Below are 25062 nucleotides of genomic sequence, written 5' to 3'. Positions count from 1 at the left end.
AATTCACACAAACCGATCGCAAGTTTTCTTTCGTGAGATCACTCCTCACAAAAAGTTTGGAATATCGTTACATTAGGTATTAGGTGATGGGTACAGCATTGGAATGCAACACACTTGGTGCATCTGTCTGTCTGCTGGACGTTCTTGTGTTCTCGGCGACATATGCCACCGTGCCTATCACCTATTGCCTAAACTGAAAAATTAAAAATTACAATAATTACGGTTATATGTTATATCCACTAAGACGGTCTTAAGACTGTCTCCAGTCAACTTTCTACGGTGTAGACGATTACATTATCACCTTTTCACTTAAATATTTTGCCCTACATCCAATATGGAGTAATCAAAGATGGCGACCTAGTTGTGGTTATGTAGCAGAAGGCGGGCATCCTCCCAGGTAATGGCACAATCTTTTCAAATTAGGGATTTTCAACATTGTTTGCGAATTCCATGGATGTCTTGTGGCTTTATATTTCAAAACATTCAAAAATGGAAAGTACAGATAATTAGATTCACGCTCTTCCTTGTCCCATGCCGCATCCGACTGTTCACTTCAGTCATTTTGAAATGAAAGTAAATTTCAAACGAAATAGGAAAGCGTTTTTATCAAGTTCTACCCAAACTGCACCTTTCATTTCTAAAATTCTGTTTCAAATTCTGCTATAAGTCCAGGGAACTCAATTTTGAGAAGAGACTGCTCTACCAGTCAGTTGTTTCAACGTTAAGATTTATCTCTGATTTACATGCGCAAGGTTTGCAGTGATTCATCCAATCCTCCACTCCCGGAGTACAAACTTTCGTGATGTCATCCGAAATTTTGACCTTGCGCATGATTCTGCAAGCACTCAACAGTGTTTGGTTTGCTTCGGCAGCTGTAAGGGCCTAAGTTTAACCCACATCACGGACAAAGAGTGCGTCATGCAAAGTCGCTTGGGGCAGGACAGAAGACAGCTCCTCGCAGGCATACCCTGTTTGGCATTCCTTTCAGTCACATCTAATCACATCGCTCATTTAATCTTGCACGTACGCGTACAGAGTACCAAAGTCAACTCTATCGGAGTATTAGCATTCCGTGTGGTTTTCAACGCATCAATCTCCACTGATGACCATCACACGAAAGAACGTCAAAATTATGAAACAAGGGGGTTGCCTATATAATGGAAAATAACCATTACTACTTATTAGAGAGGATGCCAATGTTCCGGACCTCAATATCCTTTGCAGTGTGTAACCACTACCGACCGGAAAGATCTGTGGGAAAATATTGCTAGTGGGAACTCTTGTCTACCAAGGACAAGTACAAATGAAAATCATTATTTACAGTGATTTGTATTTTATTTATGAACTGATTAAACAGCTAAGGGAGCAAACACGAAGTTCATGCATGCATTAGAAGGACCTTGAAACTTATGTAAACCTATCATCATAAAAATGATAAATTTATGCACATTTCTATGTTTAAATAAAATGAGAAGAACAAACAGAGTATAATTCTCATAAAACTTAAGTACAATCAAAGTGAACGGAACGCGACCGACGAAGCCCCTTGCCTCGCTCACTCCATCCTTTCCGTCTTATGACGCTCCAGATCCGCTGCTCACTTTGCAGCCCACGTGTGCATACGAAAGCGATCTTTCACAAATATGGCTGGTTGACCAGGCCTGATCTACAACTTCCCGTATAAGAATTTGGAGAACCCATGTATTGATACTGTCCCAAATGTGATGCTCCTGTCCATAAAATTCCCAATCATATGAAAGCTCTGCCCTCTAAATTGCACTAAACAAGACAAATACATACACTGCGAACTAAATTCCTACAACTTTGAAGGTCATTGAAGGTTAACTTAATTGGCTCAGCTAAAATAATTATCAACAAATAAATACGTACATCACCGATTCGATAGTTCACTCGATATTCCAGCGGCATAAGAAAGAACATTTTGATAATAAATTACTAAACAAAAATGAAATGGTGAAAACTTTTAAACTACCTGCAAAAATCCTACTTTTAAGTAACGAAAGTGTGAATCTCAAAAATAAAATACAATAAGACAGCCACACACAAAAAAAGAATGCACTGCAAGTAAGCTATTTCAACATTACCGTGAAGTAATTTACCTGCCTGACTAAGAATAAGAGGTGGGAACGTTCGTGCATCTTTACCAGTTATTGCAGGGAAGAAAACCACAATTATGATTTTTCAAAGTCGTTATTTTAAAGAGCTCCCAGAAAGTACTCAACAAAAGTCCGAGCAAAATGCAATATCATACTTTTAAATTAATAAAACGAATAATGTTTACTTTTGAAAGTGTGATTATTTTGAAACGTCAAGGGGAAAATAACTGTACAAACCGGTGAGGTTCTTAGGGCGTCAGGACATCACTGCGAAAAGCAGCTGCCTCGATACGTTCAATTCCTCCATCTAACTGTTTCACGGGAGAAAAAAAAGGGGCTGCCACTTATGTGAGTTGGCGATTCTGTCCGATCTCGTGGAGCAGCATAATCGATAGATACTCGCTTCATCATCGAATGCATCAGGAAGCGTTGCTATGGCAGCAAAAGCTCCGCGACTTGTCTACACTGCTGTAAGCACGGAACGGCACTTTTCCTTTTATTCGCGCTTCGCACTTAAATTAGCCCCTTAGTCGAGCAAACGCGAATGCTGGAGGGAACCAGTGAACGGCAACGCGGAACAGGTTTCGCTTGGATTCCCTCGGAATCAAAGGGAACACCCACAGCTGCTGCGTCGCTCCCGTTTTGCATTTCGCATCGGTCGCATGCCTTTGTTGAGCAGGGATTAGTTTTGTACTCATTTCGATATGACAAGTCCATCTGTGGTCAGTCAGCGTGGTATTTGCAAAAAGGACACCGAGAAATTCTTCCCTCTCAGGATACATTCTGCATCTATAGGGAGGTGTTGGTCTACTTACAATTTCAAATTCATTATTTTGAACCCATTTCTGACATTCTATTTCAAATTACATAATGCAAATTGAAGGGGGACTAGAAAATACTCACATTAGTCGAGTTATCGAAGTCTTAAGTCCACTTTAAGCTCCGGTAGATTAAAGTACAGTAGAATGAGATCATTGCGTATGTAATGTGCCTCCGCAGGGGAACAAACCCGGGAGCCCTTGACGACGGCGTTGCCATCGCAGCCATCGGGGAAATCCTTTGTCTAAACCCCAACCTCCGTGGCGAAGTGGTTATCACAGCGCGCTACGACGCCAGGGATCCCGGGTTCGAATCCCGGCTTAGGCCATGGGTGTTCATTGCAAGTATCCTCCTTTCATCACTCATCCTCATCGTCGCGATTAGTCAAAAGTGGCAGAGAAGCGACGCTAACAAAAATCAAACATAACCTTTGTCTAAAATTAGGTTAACTCGTCCCAGTGACTGTACAGGCTGGGAATTTTTGGAGGGATTGCTTACACACGCATCTGACAAGACCTTTTAATGTGCACGCACATAACATGCATCCACACTTTACACATATTACATTAAGTAAAAACATCATAGTCCCTGCGACTGAACTCTGTATTTTTCACGACATCCCTTTAAAAATAACTGGGTCAGTAATCGATGCATCTGTGATGCACTTGCTGCAAACAGAATATGTAGAAGTTTACGTACAGAGAAGTTCTATTTTTGTTGTGCTAGTATTTGCACCGATTGTAGAAGGTTTACGTTCAGGTGCGTGGGCGATAGTTGTACAAACATTGTAGATAATAATAAAAAAAATACAGACAATCGTGTGAAAAATCTTTGCCCCGGGTGAAGAGCGCAGGATAAATACAATGCACCCAGGCAAGACCGTCACTACTGAGTCGGACAAACGCTCCCGACCATCAACGCATCATACTCAAAATCATACTATACCTATTACATTTTTTCTTCACCGTCGAGACAAACTTTTCCGAATTGTTTCCTAAACACACAGCTGCAACAATGTCAAATAATATCTGAATCTGCCAACTGAACTCTGTGAAGATGGCGTTGTTACACGCTGAGCTGATTCTAATAAGGAAATTACGATAATAATTAACATTCCTCAAACTTTTGTGTCTGCGGTGTGAAATGTCACCCTTCACAAAACACACAATAAAATTCTTAGTATTCAGTTTGGCTTCGTGTTCGATGATGAGACTCGCGATTACAGTGTAATATGGCCTCTATGTGCGGTATCTGAAATTTTCCACACACTGTACAGTCACCGGCAATAAAAATGGGGCACCTAGATCCTGAAATATTCGCTTCCCTTCCAGGCGTTGTGTGTGTTGCCTAACTCGACGGGGATAAGTGGATTTTTAATAGTAAATTTTCAATGGCAACTTATACCGCCACCGTATATTTAGACAACACACACAACGCAGGGAAGCGAGTATTTCAGGATCTAATGTCCCATTTTTATTGCTGGTGACCGTACATTGAAAACAACAAACAAGCTTTTCACTGTATACCTTATCTTCACGGGTGTACAAGCTGCTTTCAGTATTGTATTTGCGGATACATTTTAGTGGTGAAGGTGATGAAATATGCGGCAAAAGTCAGAAGTGGAACCAAATACTCTTGGTAATTCAGTGGAAACAAAAAAAAATAACTTGCGGGTCCGTGTTATTTCCACTTGGGCAACGGTGCGATCGTGGAAAAAACATGTAGTACACTCCAGTTCCTTTGAAGGAACAGGTGGGACTCATTCACAATGAGCCACGTACGCCAAGGCTTTAATATTCATTTCGATGAGAGTAATGTGCTCCTCGAAATGCCCACTGGAGCTTGAAACGTGACTGTAAACGACGTAATTGGCTCGTAACATTGAATTACTGGTCCCACGTTTCTTGGGCAAGTGATACAAGTAACACAAGTTTACTTATAGGTTTGAAGAAGTTGCAAAATTAATGTGGCTGGTCTTTCTTTCATTTCACAGCACTTCCCACATCTTTATTGACACACGGAAATATTAAACATTTACTTATGCGGTAACCCTCAGATTTGGCCATAGTGAAAGTGGTGTGATCAGCACCACGCTCAGACCGCCTAACACAATCTCTCCGATGGCGTAGTGGTAACATCGTCGCCTTGTAATCAAGGGGTCTCGGGCTAGATACCTGAAAGAAAAAGTGTCCACCTCTCTTCCACGGAAAACATCCTAGACTGCATTTTGCACACTAACGAGGCGCTGGCGTCTACTCACAGCCAGTGTAATGCAACGTCGGGCTTGTGTTGTGTTTAGCCCATGTGTGTTTGTGATTGTCCATTCACGAATTTCATTTTATCACCATCTTCGCGATTAGCAAAAAGTGGCAGAAAAGCAGAGTAAAATAAAGAAAATCAATCAATCAAATGTTCCGAGGAAAATTCGCAAATTTCAAATAATAGTTATTTTCATTCTTAAGTAGTAAAAAAAAAAACACTAAATATTCTTCGGTGACAATGTACACGACTACGTACTTTTACTAACCTTTCATTCTTGGTATGATTCTCTTTAGCAGAATACAACGAACGTGCGGTCACGTGATCTCGTGGCCAATCACCCTCAGTTCATGCCGCAATCCATTCTCCAGAATTCTCACGGCGAAGCTAATTGGCAGACCTCGCTTCTACTATTTTCCGCACTCTGTACACCTGGTTTACTCTGTTGCCTAGATATTGTGCGTGATTTTAAATTGCGGGTGCCGCGAAAACACCACGTGACTTACATCACAATCCAACTTTCCTTTACAAGACATAATATTTTACTAGAAGTATATAGTTGAATTGTTGTTAAAGCCCACTTTTATGTACACAATCGAGAGTGGATGTATAGTTTAAAGTGGGACCCGAACTACTATGTGCCTCCACCGGGTATCGAACCCGGGACCCATTGATTACAAGGAGACGACGTTACCACTACGTCATCGGGGAGACCTAGAAGTATATAGTAAATACGTAAATGTCTAATTCATAATGATAATGATAAACTTTGAAACACTTTTCAGTAAACAACTTTCAATCAATTTTGAAAAAAAAGCAGAAATGTTCTAAACATGCTCGGCCATTTCGCAGGCTGGTCTGGCTGAGTTCTGAAGCTTCTAGTCTCGGCCGAAGTACGGGTTTTTCATTATGTTTGGTCTTCCATCTATTTTATCTTGATCGCTATTCATCCTCATTATCGCTATTAACCTGAGAGAGACGAAAGCGACGTTACTTACCCAATACAAAAAACGCCTAAATAAACGGGTCCGATTGATCTTACACACTTCCTGAAGCGGAATTTGGCCATTTCGGTGGCCGACAGCGTTGGACGATGAATACTCGATCTCACCACAGGTTCGAGTTCCCGGCTGGGCATGCGTGTTCCATTGAGAATCTCTCATAAATTACAATCATCATTCATGCTCATCGTCGCGATTTGCAAATGTGGGAGAAAAGTGATACAAAACAACAAAAATACCACATGTAAACTGTCACTTGAATACTCGTATTTTAGAGTACCTGACGGTGTTTTAGGCATATCGCTTAACTCATGTGTGTTCAAGTGATTGAAAGGAATGAGAATTCCGAGGAATTAAAAAAAAGATAGAGAAATAAACTTGTAACAAGGAAATAAGTGTATTAATGGCGGGAAGAAAAATTCCACAAGCCCCAACCCTATTGGACTCCCTACGAATCTGAATACCAGCATAAAAGTTTACGCTCAAAGTAAAAGAGGCAACCCCTACCAAAACACAAACAATTAATATAAAAGAAATAACACTAATTAATGAAAATGATACTGTACATTGACACTAAGTTATTGAACCAGTTCAGGACTCTTCACCAGTATTTAATTATTTTTGGCTGTCACCCGGATTAACATACACATGGGGTATGGATTCCGAGAACTTGCAACAACTTCCGATGCGCATCAAGTGCATATGTGCTAGCGCAGACCCTGAACGTGAGAACACTAGTCAACATGAGGAAACAACACAATCCCGTTTCGGATGCCCTCAGGAGTACCCATTACGTCCGAAGCACGTTAAGTAATAAAAATGAAGAAAAAGCGTGCTGATGATCCAATAACCTGATCCCAATTCAGACTTCTTACCGCTCCGAGTGATGGCTGAAAACACTCGCCGCGCCCCCCAATTGGAAAGTTGCAACGTTTTACAGCATGTATCGGTGAAAACCTCAATTCTGATGGTAACACGGTTCATGCCTGGCGTTGATTGAAATGTAGAATGGCGGCCGATGCCGCCACTGGCAAAACAATACGTCCAGTGCAACTAAAAGAGGAAGAGTCTGATGTTTTAAGACAGTGCACTGTTGTGTCAATTTGGGTTTGCTTGAACATACAGTTTTGACTTCTCATTGCAAGACTTTACAAATATAACACATGCTACAAAATCAAACGCAAACCTGTGGAATTTATGGAAGACACAACTACGGTCTAACAAGACTGATTCAGAATACGAACAGGCAACTTTCATTCCAATATGTACACAAGTGATGCAATATTATATTCAGATGTTCGATATTGTTTAAGATAATTTGATATTTGTTTAAAATACTCGCATCCAAATAGACAAAATGAAATTAGACAATATTGTACATGAACCTGGGGGATCAGAGTTGGGTCTTACAGTATGGAAAGTAAAGCGTTACCGAAATTACATGAGTAATTACTTTACTTTACTTCCGTTACCTTGATAAATTCAAAACTGCAGAATTTATTTGCCAGGATGTAACGCGATTTGTTGTGTCGTCTTAAACTTGTCCATGTAACGTTACACTGGACAAACATGCACTACAGAGAACAGATATAGTTATATAATAAACAGTTAAATGTCCTTATTGTATGACAATGTAACTGTACCTATAACACGTTATTTCTTTGAGTAACTTATCTAATTCTGATCTGAACAAATGTCCTTATTCGGTTGTCAGATTATTTCACATGTATCTTCTTATTATCGAAAATCAAGAATGAATGAGGATAAAAAAAAATACAAGAAAAACACATAAATTATTTCTGTTTAGCAGCTGCGTAAACTAACTAACTGCAATAAAGAGATTGCCCACCACCTCTTGTTTTTTTTTAGTTTTCAACTGTGAACATGTGTACATTGTTATATAAAATAAAATTACCGGTACATTGCTCCCTAGAGTGTTCCCATTGTTTCTGTATTATTTTCATTCATGAAAATCATGACGGTAATATAAATATACATCCCCTTTGGGATGTGTCCTCCTACATGGCACTCATGCCAGAGATAGTGAACAATTGGTTGGTAATGATGGTCATTTTTGTAATTTTAATAACTATATAACTGCACCTATATAAATAAAGAAGCACGGATTCAATATTAATATTTTTTTTAGGTTTAGTGAATGATAAAATGTGTGTGACATTCATGCAATAATTAATTCGTTTTTATTAATCATGGTAATTTTTGTAATTATTATATAACCGCCTAAATAAACAACAAAGGAAGCAGTGATTCAAAAACAAAATGGTTTCTTGAATTTTTATGATAAAAATGTGTGGACCTCTGAGGAACATAAATTGAGAGTATTTGAAAATAAGATCCTGTGAGACAGGTGAGTGAAGAAGATTACATAATTTGTATTCATGTCCAGATATTATTAAATGATTAAATCAAGAAGACTTAGGTTGGCAGGCCATGTGGCACGAATGGGAGACGAAAGAAGAGTGTACAGGATTCTTGTTGGGAAACCTGATGGTAAGAGACCAATAGGAAGACTAAGACGAAGATGGAGGGATAATGTTGAGATGGAAATTGATAGGGATGGAAAAGAGTATATAGATCTTGCTCAGGATAGGGACAGATGGAAGGCCTGTGTTGCTGCAGCCATGAACCTTCGGGTTCAAGAACGCTAGAGTGAGTTAATTAGGACCTCTGAGCTACGGGTAAGTTAGGGTTAACAAGGTAACGAAGCACATTGCATTTAGTGAAATCTTAAACAATTTTAGTTGGAAATTAAACCTGGAAAGCATTCAACCGTAGTGTCTCATGCAATGAATATTTGTGACCAATGCAAAAAAACTACTTAAAACATTCAGAACCTCTTGGCACCAAGTCGACGAGGCACAACGGAGGTGAGGTGCATGAACTGTTCACAAAAGCATAAGATTTAAACGCTGCAGAATGTGGCTGGATTCCGAAAAGTATTTATAAATCAGCAGGAAACGAAGGGCATTAACTTTCCACGTGCACAACGCACTCTAACGTCGACTTCGAATAACCTATCCAACTCAACGAGCAGGCATTGGCACTGTAAAATACATTTAGTTGGGGTGGCAAACCAAAGACGTTGTGTTACACCTTTCAGGCATCAAACTTCTCATACAGTCACGGACACTTCTGGGTTATAACAATTCCATTAACTTTCAATGGAATCGTTACAACACAGAAGTGTCCATGACTGTACATACGGTGCCTTTTACACACCAGCCATCCGTTGCGAAAGTTTCGAACTGGCGCCTTTAGGGCTCAAAGCGTGAAAGTCAACATAGGGACTGTGAATGTAATAACTTCTTAATAAGTGGGACTTATTTACCAACTAGAATAATGTACTAAACCTATCTCAAAATATTGAGATTCGTTCTACTACCGAAATATAAGTTACTGTTCAATTGTTCACATATGATCCACATGTAAATACATGTGTATATTTTACTGAGAGAATAAATTAGAACAAAGTGGAGTCTGCAATGCGGAACTATCTGGAATTGCAGCGAAACTGAACTCATGTATTCATACATTTTGAGTCTTTCTTCATATTAGATTATTGTATGTTTGCATAATATTGTCTGCCTTTTCCGTTGTACTTTTACCCAGGTCGTTATTTTTATTTACCATTGCACCCAATTGCATAAATCGGGTTAAAATGGCTCTTGTACAGTCACTGACACTTCTGGCTTGTAACAAGCCCTTTGCTTTCAATGGGAATAATTCCAACCCAGAATTGTCCGTGACTGTACATGTTTCTAAGGCTCTCTTACATAATAAAAGATATTTCGCTGTTTGCAGCTTAAGCACCGCATTAAACATGTAGTTCGCTCGTAATACTGAATACGTTATGAACGTTTGGTACCAGACTGAAGAGTCGACACGCTCTTCTATCAAAATCAATTTTCTGAATCAATAAATTGCAGCAAGTCCAACTATAAAATGAATTCCAAATGTCACTCAGCTACCTTTCTAAGCCCCATTTCATTTCAGTAATAATATATAGTTTAAAAACTAAAGTCATATATTATGTTATTTTCACGTATAATTGTAATTCAATAACAGGAACTACAGTAGAACAGAGTTAGTTCTAAGACAACCCTTAAATAAAAATATGACCCTGTACCATTTCAGTGTTCTGTTGCCCGACAAAGGTCCTCAAAGCGAGTCCTGCAGAGAGCAAGATATCGTCCTTGAAAATGCCCTCCGGATAACGCAGTGGTAGTGTCGTCATTGCTTTGTAATGAAGGCGTCCGGGTTCTATACCCGATGGAGGCACATAGTAGGTCGAGTCCCGATTAGCCTATCTGTACATAAAATGGACTTAGTCCTCTTTGAGACAGATGCACTTACTTTTCTTAGCACTCGTGCACTGCCCTTAGATACGGATATCGAATGAGTTCTCAAGTCAAGTGTCTTGGAATACACTGTAAGAAAACGGGAGTTGTCAGTTTCAAGTTACTTCCGTGACGTTCAATCACGGATTACATGTTGTCGATTTTTTAAACGCTACTCTGCATCTTTTTTATAGAAATCTGGACGCAGTAGTCAGCTGATGCAACTAATGCTGAGGTGGTTGCTACTTCTATCGCATTTCCATCCGGTCGCTTGTAATCACATGCACTTATTCATAGATGATACTTCCGTTCCCTTCTAAAAAAAAAAAAAAAAAGGCTTGGTTTGCACTACAATGACAATGCTACAGTGCTTGTCTCATCACATTTTACAAGATACAGCGGAAATCATTTGAATATTTACAGTTGCTGGTGACTGAAAACAGTTCTCATGTAATGAGAGTCCACCACGCATAAGCGTTAACCATCCACAAAAACGTGCAGCATGCGTAAAAATTTTTCAAGTCTTGCAACTGACAATATATTTGTGGGAAAATCGTTGCGCAAATAAGGAAACCCCTTCTGGGTTATCTCATGAATTATAAGAAGACAAACTTGTAGACCCACTTTTCATACAATATGCAAACAAACCAACAAAAGAAAACACTCTAAAATAGACGATGCGCATGTCTCAATAAATCCACAGCAAACGAGACGGCACGGTAAAGAAACAAAACAGACGAGACCGAGAAATTATGGTTTGATATTTTAAAAATTTACGTAAACATTTAATTTTCCGAGTTCTTCAGACTTACCAAGCGAATATCTTCCTTGATAATTTATAGCTGCTTTTAGTTTTTATATATTTCGCAAACTTAGCTATTCAAATCAATTTGTAAAATGTACAGTACAGATGAAAAGGCTTGTGTCTTAACTTCGCCATCCAAAACAAGAAATAAATAAAGAAATAAAGATAAGGCATATGGATTGTTTATAGTAATTACACACTCCAACTGTTTGTTATAATTCTTAACTTCCATTGCGTAGTACTTTAAAATTCAGTTTTTCGGGAATTTCTAGCGTCGAAACGACACACCAAACAGAAAAACTTCATTTAAAAAGTTGTTTGCCTTAATCTCTATACACTATACATGTTATGTTACATATTTCGAGACGAGCGACGGATGTTTATAAATCGACACGAGACGAGACAGAGACTCTACCAAGTCTTATCATTCCTACTTTATCTGTATTTGTAGGTATATGGAAGTAGAAAAAAATATATAAAAAATAGTTTGGTGAAATTCAATAATTACAATATGAAGTACAGATAACACAAATGCTTCCAACTTAACGAAGTCTATTCTTCCAAGCTTTGTGGCATTTAAGAAAAACGGGAAGAACAAAATTTGTTTGCAAAACAAAATTTTAAAATGAGGTAAGTTTATATTGGAGAATAGAACTTCGAAATCCTTGCTCTTAGAGCGATGGGCCTAAAACCTTCAGCATTACCGCATAATAAATATACATACATACACGCATACAAACATATGCTGGAGCGTTAAGTCGTCGACTTTCGATCTCGCCACAGAAGTTTCCGGGTTCGAGTCCTGGTCAGGAGATGGGTGTGGGTGTCCCTTCATTAATCTTCATCGTCGCGATCAGCAAAAATGAAGGAAAAGGACGCAAAATAAAAAAATACAAACGTATGCTGTAACTGTCAAGGAATGATGTTCAATTGCTTTCTTCATATCCGTACAATATGTACAGTCACCGGCAAAAAAATGGGACCCCTAGATCCTGAAATACTCGTTTCCCTGCAAGGCGTTATGTGTGTTTAACTCTATGGCGAAAAGTGGATTCAATGGCAACTTCTACCACCGCCGTAAACTTAGGCAACACACATAATGCCTTGCAAGGAAGCTAGTATTTCAGGATTTAGGTGTTCAATTTTTATTGCCGGTGACTGTACATCCGACAAAATAACCTCTACAATTGATTATATTTGTAATGTAAGCGGACGGAATAAATTGCTTTATTTAGTTGCCGATAGATTTTGAGATGGTAGGTTACGAGAGGGGGGGGGGGTACAAGAACAAGAATCTAGTACAAGCACAACACCAACAAGCCTGTAGCCAGAATACGGCTCAAAGAACGATCGTCTACGCGTAAATCTGGGTAAATGCTAATGCCACTATTACCTCCTCCTCCCCCCCCCTCTTGCATCGCCGAGCTGCCGCAGGTACCGGTTTCGCATCATGCAAACTTTGCAACACGATTTGGGTAAACCGTCGAAGGCGAGAGGTTGAGGAGAAAGCACAAAGCGGCGTAATGTGGGTCATTGCCTTGGCGCAACTTCGCTCTTCCGGGTTAACCCGTAACTTGGCTGCGAGTCAAAGAGGATTCACTGTTCTCCTCCGACGCTGTACGGGGGAAGGAAGACAGAACCTTACGTCAAACGGGTCATGCAGAGCGCACAACACAATGGCGGTGTAAAACGAAAGGCTTTGTTGAGGATATCTGTAGAGCTGTGGTTGTTTTCGCATACGAACTTCAGAAATTTCACTTTCTACCTTCCCGAGTTTTTATATCGTCTGTTTCTGCCGATTTTAGCGAGGCATTTTCGGCGTAATTCACGCAAAAAATGGAACTTGTCCCTTGCGAAATTTCATTAGTAGTAAGTCAATCGACACTCTTAATTCACAAGTATGTGAATGTAGGGCGTATTGTAGTAGTCTTTACTGAGATGAATATTATGTATTAAGTTTTGTTATTTTACGTCACTTTTCTGCATTTTTTGGCTAATTGCGAGGATGAATGATGATTAAATTCGTCAAGGGATATTCACAAAGAACATTCATGCCCAGGCCGAGACCCGAATCCGGGAACTTCAGTGGCGAGAACCACAGAGCACACATGCAAGCATAGAGTATTATGTGATACTATTCATTGCTTTCTTTTTTCACAATCCAAGACTAAAGTGTACGATCTTCAAATGTAATTGTTCAGATATTATTGTACAAAATGAAAGTCTTCGAAGCGACGCTACAGCCTCATACAAACAACTCCAGGTTGGCTAAGCATTATTATTAATTATAATAATGCCAACTCATTTAATGCGGAAAAGCTCATGCTGGTCCAAATGCTGCAAAAGAAGAAAAAATCTCTTTGATTTACAACTTATCCCCACGCCGTTAGAATTAATCACGAAATATCAACCGACGTGTAAGAAAATTTGCGAAGCAAGTAATTCACCATTATTATTTTCCTTTGCTTCACGTCACTTTCAGTTGCCGACCTCAGTGGCACAGTAGTTACTTTGTGTGTCCCTTCATCAATTTCATCATATCATCACTCATCCTCATCTTCGCGATTAGCTAAACGTGGCAGAAAAACGAAGTTTGATTGATTGATTTGGTGCCACTTTTGGCTAATTTGCGAAGATGGTGATGAGTGATGAAATTGATGTATGGACACTCACAAACAACCATGCCCAGGCCAGGATTCGAACCCGGGAGCCGGCAGAAAAGCGAAGTAGAATAAAACAAATCAATCAATGAATTATGTCGCTCTCCTAACAGACTCTTACAATAATCGCGACAATGATGAATATCGATTAAACAGGTGTGAGTCGAAACGTAATCGAAATATCAGAGTGAATGAAGCAGAGGCTGACAATAAAGGTTTCATACTACACAGGGAATACAATTAAAGATTCATATGCATTCATATCATTCACGGGTTTTTCCATTTTATTGCTTATAAATAACGTATGTATTCAAGAATCAACATTTGAGATGTGTTTCATTATTAGGGCATAATGCTCGTAAAAGTGTTCTGTTGGCCATAACTATGAACACCCCAGTGACTCAAAAGTTATTCTAGGTGAGCACAATGTCATGAATGAATTAGCACTTTCATGCAAGTCTAATATTTCAAGATTCACACGCTTTATGGCAGGCTTCAAAACATCTATTCAGCGTAATGCAAACAATTTAACTGTTTTTTTGACCATACCAAATGTTCTTAATTCACCGGCACTTTACATGGATACGAGTTTCTTTTTTGCAATTAAGCACCCGTTATATACCTATACTGTTCTGTATAGCGATTGCGGAAAAAGATGCAATTTTTTTATGTGAGTGAACAAATCTCTCTCTTGCAATTACGCTCCAGGGAATGACTATAACGCAAAATACACTCGATTCTGCAAATACGCCAATCTGAAATGTGTAGTTTTGTTAACGGCATAAATAAATTCGAGTCCAAAGTTTACAGTGCCCAGACGTCCTATGATCCAAAATTTCTGAAAGACTGTGTTCTTTCCCAGTGTCATCTTAACAAAAAGTTCCCCTATCACATTTTCCTCGAACAAGTGAATTGAAAGAGAAAAAGCACACGCCATCGGACTTTGTCCTTACATGAACCTTATTAGAAAAGGGTTAATTAAAATCTTCGTGCATCTCGGGAGGAGGGGGGGGGGAAGATTCAAGATGTGGAGAAGTGTAGACAACGTATCAATCACGACTCGGATGATGGCATGATTTTAAATGCAGGTCCTTAGGAACTTCACTTACACCTATCCTGCAGTTGGATACCCATAACCTGGCCACTTATTATTTGATTTCATTTTTGTTTAGCGTCGCTTTTCTGACACTTTTGGCTAATCACGACGATGAGGATGAGTGATGATATGATGAAGCAACATTAAAAAATAACACCCGTGCCCAGGTTGGGATTCGAACCCTTAGTTATTATAAAGAAAGAAAAAGAGAAGGAGTGAAAAGATATATACAAACTGAAAGGTATAATTTAAAGCATATTATATATTAGAGATATGTAAATCGCATATTCTTTTCGCAAACATGCATACATTCTGACTATTCGGAACATCAGTTACTTTCAAATCGATTACCGAATAATTAAAATGCGAATTTTGTCGATGATGATGATGTCAACATTTTACATCTTAATTGGTGGTCACGACTGACGTTGGAATGAAACTGTCAAAGCCAACCGATTAATTACGTTTGCTAATTAATCCTTGCTATCATAGCCGAACGCGTTTTATTAGAAATAAATAACTGGATTAAATGAAGATGTGTGTCCCAACTTGAATCCATTGCGAAAAGTAGTTTTGTGTGTAACATACACGCAATTCATCTCATTTCCTTTGAACATGCAACCGGAGTCATAAAAGTTATATCTCCCCTTGGTAAGTCTGATGCCGCTATACACAGTAGCGTAAATGGAACAATGAGTAGGAAATAAAATGTACCGTTAAGCAACAGCTGCTTTCTGATGCTGGTGAACCTCTAGGAGCTGCGGTAAATGGAAGCTGCACTCAGCACCCGTTGAACGTAAGAAAAGACAGAAGAAACGACGAAGAAAAATCTCGCTTTAACTTTACGTATTGATGCAAGCAGTAACTGTACTCAGGTAGCAGATGGCCAACAGTTCCATTTTGCTATCTTTCTGTAACTGTTTTTCTTCCTTTTTTGGGGGAGGGTGTCTATATCGTACATAAATATGGTCATCTTTATTGCACAACGCGAAACCAACTTCGCATTCTGACGTCAGACACAAAAGCCTACGTTGATAGGTCTGTTAGGTTTGGTTCCCTTAGCATAAATACACAAAAAATGCATTATTTATGCTAAGATAACTAAACTAAATAATACTTTTGCAGTATATCGTAATAGTTAATGTCTTCTTGTAATTGGGGATTACCGGGTTCGATTCCTATTTGCGGGGATCGTGATTCATTTCGGATTCCACTTTTAATGTGGGTCCAGTATTAGCCTACTTGAGCTCTGCAATGCTGGTAAAAATCTTGTCGCGTACACCATGAAGCCTACATTTCAAGGATACGCTCCTCTGACTGGTTGTTTCATGTGCCTGTTAGTGGGCCCCACACGAGAAACTAAGGTGGTACTCTGGCTTGGTTCGGGAAACGGGAATTTGAGGCGTCTTTTATATTTCTAGTAAATCACGTTTCTAACTGTCATAGTCGCAGTTTCCTGTTTAGTGCTACCAGGACACACTGAAAACAGGTATTCTTAGTTCGGACCTACGATAAGACGAGACTACTTCATGACAATCACTATCATTCATATTGATCATCCAGTTAGCCAGTGTTATACAAGCATGCCATTTCAACTTACACACCCAGACGACCGACCCTAACCCTATGGAACGCGTTTATAGGACGCTGGTGCTTTCAATTAAGCAACAAAATTTGTTATTTTCTGATTTCACGAGTTGTTTTGACATGCTTAAAAATATCCAAAATTACTGAAATCATATTCTAAACAAGGTTTTATATAAAAATGGTGTTAAAATATTTCAATTAAAAATGGTTATCTGCACTGTTCGTTTAATTATAGGATGCAATCGTGAAGTGAAAATATTTCATGTGAAACAACGTAAATTCACTACAGCGTGAAAATTCAATGAAAAATAAACAAAAGAGAATTATGATGGAGAACGTAATTGCTTATGATTAAGAATTCCACTTTCACACGTGAGATAATAGTTTGATATTAAACACGCCGTTTTGCAATTAAATATGAACATCGCGCCAGTGTCGCATCGGAAATAAAAAGAAACACTAATTTAGAAACTGTTATTAGCCTCCCATAAGTCTTGCTTTTAACCTTCAACATGTTCTGCTTATTGCTCTTATGTAATAATACTGAATATACAAGTGTTTATTAATTGTAATAATGTTTATATATTAATTATATAAGACCCCTGTGCTTTCAGTCTAAGGAACAAAAATCTGATTTCTTTTCCCAGACTTCTGAAAAATTTTGAGTACAGACTTCGTGTATATTGTAATTGTATGCTTAAGGCTCCATAGCCCCTGCTCACAAAACTAAGAAAACATTCGTTTTCTTGGTATAGGCCTCCCCGATGACGAAGTGGTCGCGTCGTCGCCTTGTAAACAAGGGGTTCGATACCCGGTGGAGGCACTTATTGGTTCAGATCCCACTTTAAACTGTAGATCCAGTCCCGATTAGCCTTACTATGCATAAAGTGGAATTAAAACAACAATTCAAGTCTTGAAGAATACTTTGCAACCCTTCCGTAAAACGTCTAGGAAGGCTATAGCTATATGTCCCGCTATTTCGTTCTTTGGAAGAACAATGCATCCGAATGATACACCCATCCCACCGGCAAAATGTCGAAATTCTAACGGCATCCTTCGCGTATCAGACGGAAATAAATGCAAACAGAAAGAGCAGAGACGAATAAACTATATTCGCAACATCCTCGACAGTTACCGAAGATCATCTCGGAAAACATCTCAGGAGTATCGATTTTGGTGACGATAAGAAAGGCTCGCAACCGAAATCCTGAGAGACGCCGTCAAACAGGGAGAAGATTGCTGGCGAAAAAGGCTTTGTGTGAAAAAGAGCAGAGGGGCGGCCACAGTCACGCTACACGTTCCTCGAGCAAGCCAAGATCCGTATCCTGACCTAGGTCGGGGAGGCCATCAGTTCACGGTTGCAAAGGGCGAGAAAATAATTTTTGCTGACCACGAATGTTAACAAGTTGTTCTAGGAACGGAGTCTCGGCCTTTCAAATCTTCTTTCTTACGGTTCACGAATCACGTTTTCATGTTGTTAACGCCACAGCGTGCATGTCGAGGCCGCCAAAAAAATATAAGAAAATTAGCGAAATCTGAGCAAATCAAACTCGAAAGTTATTCCTTGCCACGGCAATGGAAATCTTCTTGAGCAGGTCACATCCACTTCGCTCTTCTGCCAGGTCTATTTTATTATTGACATTCCACCCTTTTTTCTCCCCATATTCAAACGCAAATGATCTTGTTAACACCTTTTACCGAAGGATTATCGCACCTAGTACATAGCTATATACAGGGTGGTTGACAGTTGGCATATACCAAGCAGGCAAAGACTGTCAACCTACTTTTGTACCACCCTGTTTATATATTTTTAATCGCAAGTGATGATTGGACGAAAATGATGAACATTCATGCTCGGGCCGGGACTAGAACCCGGGAAATTCGGAAGCGAGATGGAAAGTCGACCATTTAACGTAACGTGTCCGGCCACCGAGTCTGCTAGGAGTAGTGAAAAGTTCAAAATAAGATTATAATTCGCCTTGTGCTCAGACTAGCTAATCGGGACTGTACTTGCCCGAACAAGTGTAACGTGCCTCCACTCGGAATCAAACCTAAATATTATTCTGGTATATGCAATTTGAAATGTTTGTTGATACATCGAAGTGAAATAATGAGTTAGATAATTATAATTAGCAACATCGTGTTAAATCTCAGGATATGATGTGTATGTGCTAAGGCAACTAGAGGTGAAAAGAATTCGTTAATTTTACGGCTATTATGTTCCATAAAAGTTAAGGGATCTGGTATTTGTGCCTACCTAATTGCTTTCGCATGAACAAATCAAAATTTCCCAAGCGATTTGGAAGGGAAGGGGGTTCGAAGAATTGTGTAATCCTTCTGCCTCCATCTGTTAAAATGCCATTTATGATTATATACAACCCAGTAATTCAATGTTATGTATCACTTCATTGCGTTTTCTGACAATAAAATGAAGCAATACACTGGAAGGAGGTTTTTGAAAGATGGAAACATACAACCACAGGGAGTGGCGTGCCCAGGAATTTTGTTTCATCTTTAGTTGTTAGCCCTGCGGCCTACAATTTGCTGAACCTACCAGCCTCCCTTGGTCACTGGTCTGAAGAGAGAGGGAGAAGTGCCATGTTACAAAAACACAGAGTACTGCAGATTCTTTACTTTTCACTTCACGGCAGTTCACTTTTTTCCCAAGGTAGTCCTTGGATCATTAGTATGCATTGTTCCGAGTCTTTTTGTCTTCCTATATGGCCAGAATGCTGCATGGGAAACAAGCTTGCACTTTCCGCCTCCTTGAGACAGAGGGTTCTTTCAACCGCGGCCACGTAAAAGAACGCCGTCGTGCGGCGTGTCACCAACATGCCTCGGAGGAAAGCGGGTTCCACCTCCACCTCGCCTTTGTTCCTGAATCTTGATGCAGGGTACGTGCGTGCTAACTGGGTCGATGGGCGCAGCTTGTGGGCGAAGCGTTTGTGAAACCATTGTGGTATCGTGTGCGGTTGTTGGGGCTTGGTAGAGGAATGGAACGAAGCATTGCTCGCGACCATAAACCGAACCGACAGTGCGCACACTGAACCGAGAGCGACTATACAAAGTTAGGAAGTTTCTGCAACTACTAGAAACAATTATCAATTGCGTTTCTGTGCAATTTACGCACAACAAATTAGCCATCGACTGTTGATCTCGCCCTTGTTAGAGTCCTGGTCTAGGTATGAACATTCCACTGTGAGTGTCCTTCATCAATGGCACTTAATAATTATTCATCCTCACCGCAACCATCAACCATTTTGGCTGCTTTAAGAAAATTACAAAGTACGTAAAAAAAGATGCCGAGGTCCGCATGTTGGACTAAATGTGTATCCGTGAGTAGAAACAAATTTTAAGGAAAAATATTTTGAAAAAACATTGGTGAACTGGAGTAAACAAGATTTTTCTTAAACACACTTCTTAAAAGTGCTTTAGTGTCAGCTTTTGGGTATTTTTCACGTAATAACTAAAATTGTGCATATTTTTAAAATCATAGTAGGATGGTTGCTTCTGCATTAAATTACACACCAAACTATCACTCTTCTTCATGGTTGGGATTATTGTAGAGATGTAGTAGACCTATATTATATACAAAAACTAAACCAAACTCCGTGGTGCAACAGACTATTGAGAGCAAATGCCTGCCAAACAGCATTACTTTGGGTAATGCGTGGTCAGCGCATCGAACCCCATCACCAATGTTTTCTGGCTGTCGAGACCAGAGTCTGCTACCAGATTTCAAGTAGCTCTCCAATTGACCTCACGATGCTGGGTCGAACCTGGGAGCACACATCGAAGGCTAACAATTCATTTTGAAGAAACAAACGTGCTTATAGAGCTACACAATTTCAAGAATTCATAAACGCAAGCACTATCCATTCCTGAAATTCAGTCATATTTTCACATATAGAAGAAAATACAGTTATGTTTCAGGGTCATCATAATTTACTAGTAATTTATTTACTTGCTTGTATCGTCAGTATCCTCACTCTAAAGAAGAAATTTTAACGTGGTTTATCTTGTATTAATTGCTAGTTTTAAAACTTGTTAAAAACCTTGAACACGTATTTCTTGCGAAGCTAGGACGTTTGTTAGTGCAACGAAAAACTTAATGGGGCAATATTTGGCTGGAGAAGACTCCAAGCTCCTCTCCCTTACACAAACGAATTTCCTATGAGTTATTGATACTGATACTCAGATATCAACTCTTCGCAACATGCATTTTGGAAAACATCGCAAGCTAACTTGGCGACTTAGGGCCGGTTTTTCAATGTTCAGTTAAGGTTCATGTTAGCACGTAACTGGAAGTTAGTGAAAATTTCGGTTTTTCAATGTACAGTTAGCTCGTAACTGGAACTCTGGTGGCGATTATCTTTACTGGTGCTTCTTCTTGCAGTTACCAGCCTAACTGGAAGTTGCGAAGCAACATGGATGCCTCGTGCAGCTATCGAAGTTCCACACTCGCAACTTCAATGTCAGATTAAACAAGATATAATTCATAAAACTGTCAAATTGGTACAGAAAAAGACTTGTTTTGTTTGGCAGAGCTTACCAACGTCCATGCAAATATGGAAATTAAGCAGCGTAGTTGCTAGAATTCGCTTGGCAAGGTTGTGTTAGAGAATTTGTGGCCAGGATATCCGGTCTACTAGGCGTGATAATCTCTAATCGGTAATTTGGTGTAGCGGTTAGCGGCACCACCTTTGGGAGCGTGTTGTGTTTTGTAATACGAGTTCGAGTCCTGGTCACAGGTATTTTTTTTCTTGTCAATTATTTATTACGTGTGTTGCATTCAATTCACGCTTTATTGTTGAATGATCTTCTCGGATAAATATTACAGTAAGTTTTAAAATTATTTTTACTCGTACCTTCATATTTTTAGAAGTTTAGAAAGCATGCTTGCTATTAACATGTTGTTTTCTCGCTCAACAACATGCATAGACAGGTACAAAGCATGCAGTCAAATGTACAATATTTACATATTAATAATAATAATAATGTTTATATCAACAAACCGTTATTATTAATGTCTCGACTTTCGAGTTCTTCACGTTTCTTCTACAAGAAAGTATGTGCGCTTGCGCCTCATAACATTGGAATTGGCCTTTATTAGAAGAAAACCAAATTTGTAGTGCTGTTTTTCGTTAATATATTTCGTAAGCATACAAAATGGATGCGCTGCCATTGTTCATATCGTTTCACAATGCAATAACGTGCTTTCGAGCACGGCGTGCTTGTAGTTCTACATTTAAACGCCAGGCTGTGCGCCAGTCGACGCGGTTTGAAACTATACTAACAGATGGCGCGCAGATCGATTTCCTGTAATTTCCGTGCTTCAGAATTGCCAACACACTGTTGCGGAGAACGAACCATGGTTTAGTTAATTGGCAGTTACTTTCACATTGAAAAACCCGGTGCTGGTTAAGACTGGCTGTTATCTCCAACTGGCAGTTAGTTAACAGAAAGATTAACAGGACATTGAAAAACTGGCCCTTAAACCGTAGTCTTTCCTAAGAAGTCTGTGAATTGATGTTATCGCACGCGAGTGTTGCAAACCATATTTAATATTGTTCTCGAGAAAGCACGAGTCAAGCTGAAGCCACTCACATCAAGTTTCCCGATAAGAAAGGAAAATATTAATCAACAAGAAATCATTGTTTGCATCCTAGGAAACGTTGACGCATACATGGCGCTCTTTGTTTTGGAGAACCATCCTTCATTTCTTCATATTCAACCTTTCGGTGAGCAGGAAAATTATTAAAAATGAACGACGACATAGAGGACGACTCTGAACTGAACAAAGCCGCAGAAGACATGCTGAAATTAAGAAATATCATCAAGCAAAAAATGCAGCACCAGAAGGAGGTGAAGCAAAAGAAGAAGAGGATGAGGGAAGCTGCAAGGCGACAAGAACCCACGAGCCAGCACCCTCCGAAGGACCACCTGGACTTCATACTTCGCTCCGTATACGACCACACGAGGGCCTTCTTCCCGGAGATGTACGAGTTCGTGCTCAGCATCGACACGGTGAACCACGAGATGTACTGCGACATGAAGAAGAGGATGAGGGCCAGTGATCCGCGCCCGCCGCCGGCCCTCGGCCACCCCATCCGATTCGCCCCCATGCCCGAACAAAGACGGGACCCGTACAATATTAAGCTGGCAATTAAAACGCAACACATCTCGCAGACAATGTGCGGGTACTCTCGCAAACCTGATGGCTCGTATTACAGAGCGTAAGATCTCGAACTTTATCTTTGTTTCACCTCCAGTGCCCTAAATGCAAATATCAAAGACGATGACCGTAACTGATTGGGAATTAGCACAAAAACTCAAAGCAGTCGATTTTTAGCAAATCGTATAACAATGCATGATTCGTTACTAATTCAGTAATCTTTACGAACGACAGTTTTCATCGACCACAAAGTAATGACGAAAGTGCTCAATAACTGTGACCATGCGTATTTCTGAGGTAATAAAGATTTGTGTTTTGCCTCTGTATATCCAACATCCTTGTGCAACGTTACATATTAACTCAGAATACATAAAATCGACGTGCACTTCCATGTAAAGTTTGCGAAGTCTTTCAAATCTCTTCATGCACATGGACTTCAATAAACACTAGATCTGCCGGTTTAGACGAAATATGGACTACACAAACTAACTCCCACCGGGAATCTAACCCGGAACCATACAATTGGTGTACATGTGGGGAAGATGACGATATTTCCACAACAACATTTAAGAAGTATACGTTGTTATCGTCAGAAAACTTGGTCCGAAACCGGGAGTGCTCTCCTAACGTAGTCGAATTTCGGTTATTTAACTACCTTTATTGGTATACAAACCCAAACATGCTCTACAACAGGAATTTTCTTTCCCATTGGAAACTAAGCCGTCATCTCCAACCCCTGGCCATCCGGAAAAAAAAGAAGCCGCTGCTTCTTGAAACAGTGCTTAAATATACTACGGATGATTGAAAAATAAATAATACAAAGCCTACAAATTCCAGTAGGTATTTATTAGACAAATACAGACAGACTCACGTGAAAGGACACTTCATACATTACTTCTCAACATACGTAGTTTCTCCCCGGGTCAGGCATTTATCCCAACGCTACACGAGGTTCATGATGCCTGTCTCATAGAACTCTGGGTCCTGTTATCGGAGCCAAACCCTTGCTTCGTGCTTGACATCATCATCATCTGAGTGAAACTGCAGTCCTCTGAGATGCTTCCTCAAAGAAGCAAAGAGATGGTAATCGCTCGGAGCAAGCTCCGGGAAGTATGCTGGATGATGGAGCACATGCCACTCAAAACCAGTTAGGCCAGGACGTAAGGGTTGGGCTCCGACAACAGGACCCCCGAGTTCTATGCGACAGGCATCATGAAACTCGAGTAGAGCTGGGATAACTGCCTAAACCGGGAAGGGACTATGTTGAGAAGTACTAGTGTATGAAGTGTCCTTTCAAGTGAGTCCGTTTGTATTCGTCTAATACATACCTACTGGAATTTGTAGGCTTTGTATTTTTTTTCGATCATCCCTCGTACAATTTTGAAGTTCCTACGATGTACCTGTACCAGTCTAACTTGTGATTATAAATTCCAATTTATGCAAAGTATTAGGCCTATAATTGAAATTAACTTATATGAAATGTCTAAAATTCCGACTGACATTCACGACGTAACTCCTCCCCCTTTCCGAACCCCCATGGCCATCATCGCCTAATGAACTGTGAAAGAACATGCGTTGAAATATACAGGGAGGTTATTTCAGTCGTTCACCGCCAGCGTGTCAGCCGTTCGGCGGGCTCTTCATGCAACAGGTCCCGGCAAATTGCGTTCAGGAAGTCCGTAACAGAAACCGCTTGTTTTGTAATGTTTCCACTTTTCACAATTACAGTTACAATTACAATTGAAATAAGCACGTACCTTGTCGCAAGGATGCTGTGTGTGTGTGGAAAAGGTGTCCTCCCAAATACAAATATTTCTGGCACCTTATTTCTGACAGAAAATCTTAGATTAGACATCGTTACTTTATCGTCAGTTGTCAGAAAGGGAAGACAGCATCCCGGCGCATAAAGCAAACCGAAAGCGTAAAATGATATTTAAAAGTAATAATAATGATGATCACTAACCTCCTGTGTTATAAGAGATGTTGAAAATGGCCTCCTTTAACAGCAATACAACACGTTTCTTAGGTTCAAGAGATCCTGTCTATCGTAATTCCCTGACCACTTTTCTGCAAGAATTCGTTTTCACGTAATTATCGTACATAAAAACTCTCTGTTCAAGACTATATTTGTTTAACGACATAACTAATGAATGAATAACAATTAACACACAATAAAGCACTGGCC

The 25062-nt window shown here is 39.7% G+C and overlaps 2 protein-coding genes across 5 annotated transcripts in view; one reads left to right on the top strand and one right to left on the bottom strand.

Moving 5' to 3' along the window:
• trc (Serine/threonine-protein kinase tricornered) overlaps window positions 1-25062 on the bottom strand; it is a 171003-nt gene that overhangs the window by 37829 nt on the left and 108112 nt on the right. The window lies entirely within an intron of this gene.
• LOC145991404 (protein CFAP276-like) lies at window positions 22400-23203 on the top strand. Its single transcript, XM_083127394.1, has one exon. It carries the CDS (start codon window positions 22466-22468, stop codon window positions 22940-22942), a length of 477 nt encoding a protein of 158 aa, XP_082983520.1. The 5' UTR covers window positions 22400-22465; the 3' UTR covers window positions 22943-23203.

This window comes from Lepisma saccharinum, chromosome 8 (assembly GCF_977018435.1).
Source record: "Lepisma saccharinum chromosome 8, izLepSacc3.1, whole genome shotgun sequence".
Classification (NCBI taxonomy): Eukaryota; Metazoa; Arthropoda; class Insecta; order Zygentoma; family Lepismatidae; genus Lepisma; species Lepisma saccharinum.
This window is presented reverse-complemented; position numbering and strand designations above follow the sequence as displayed.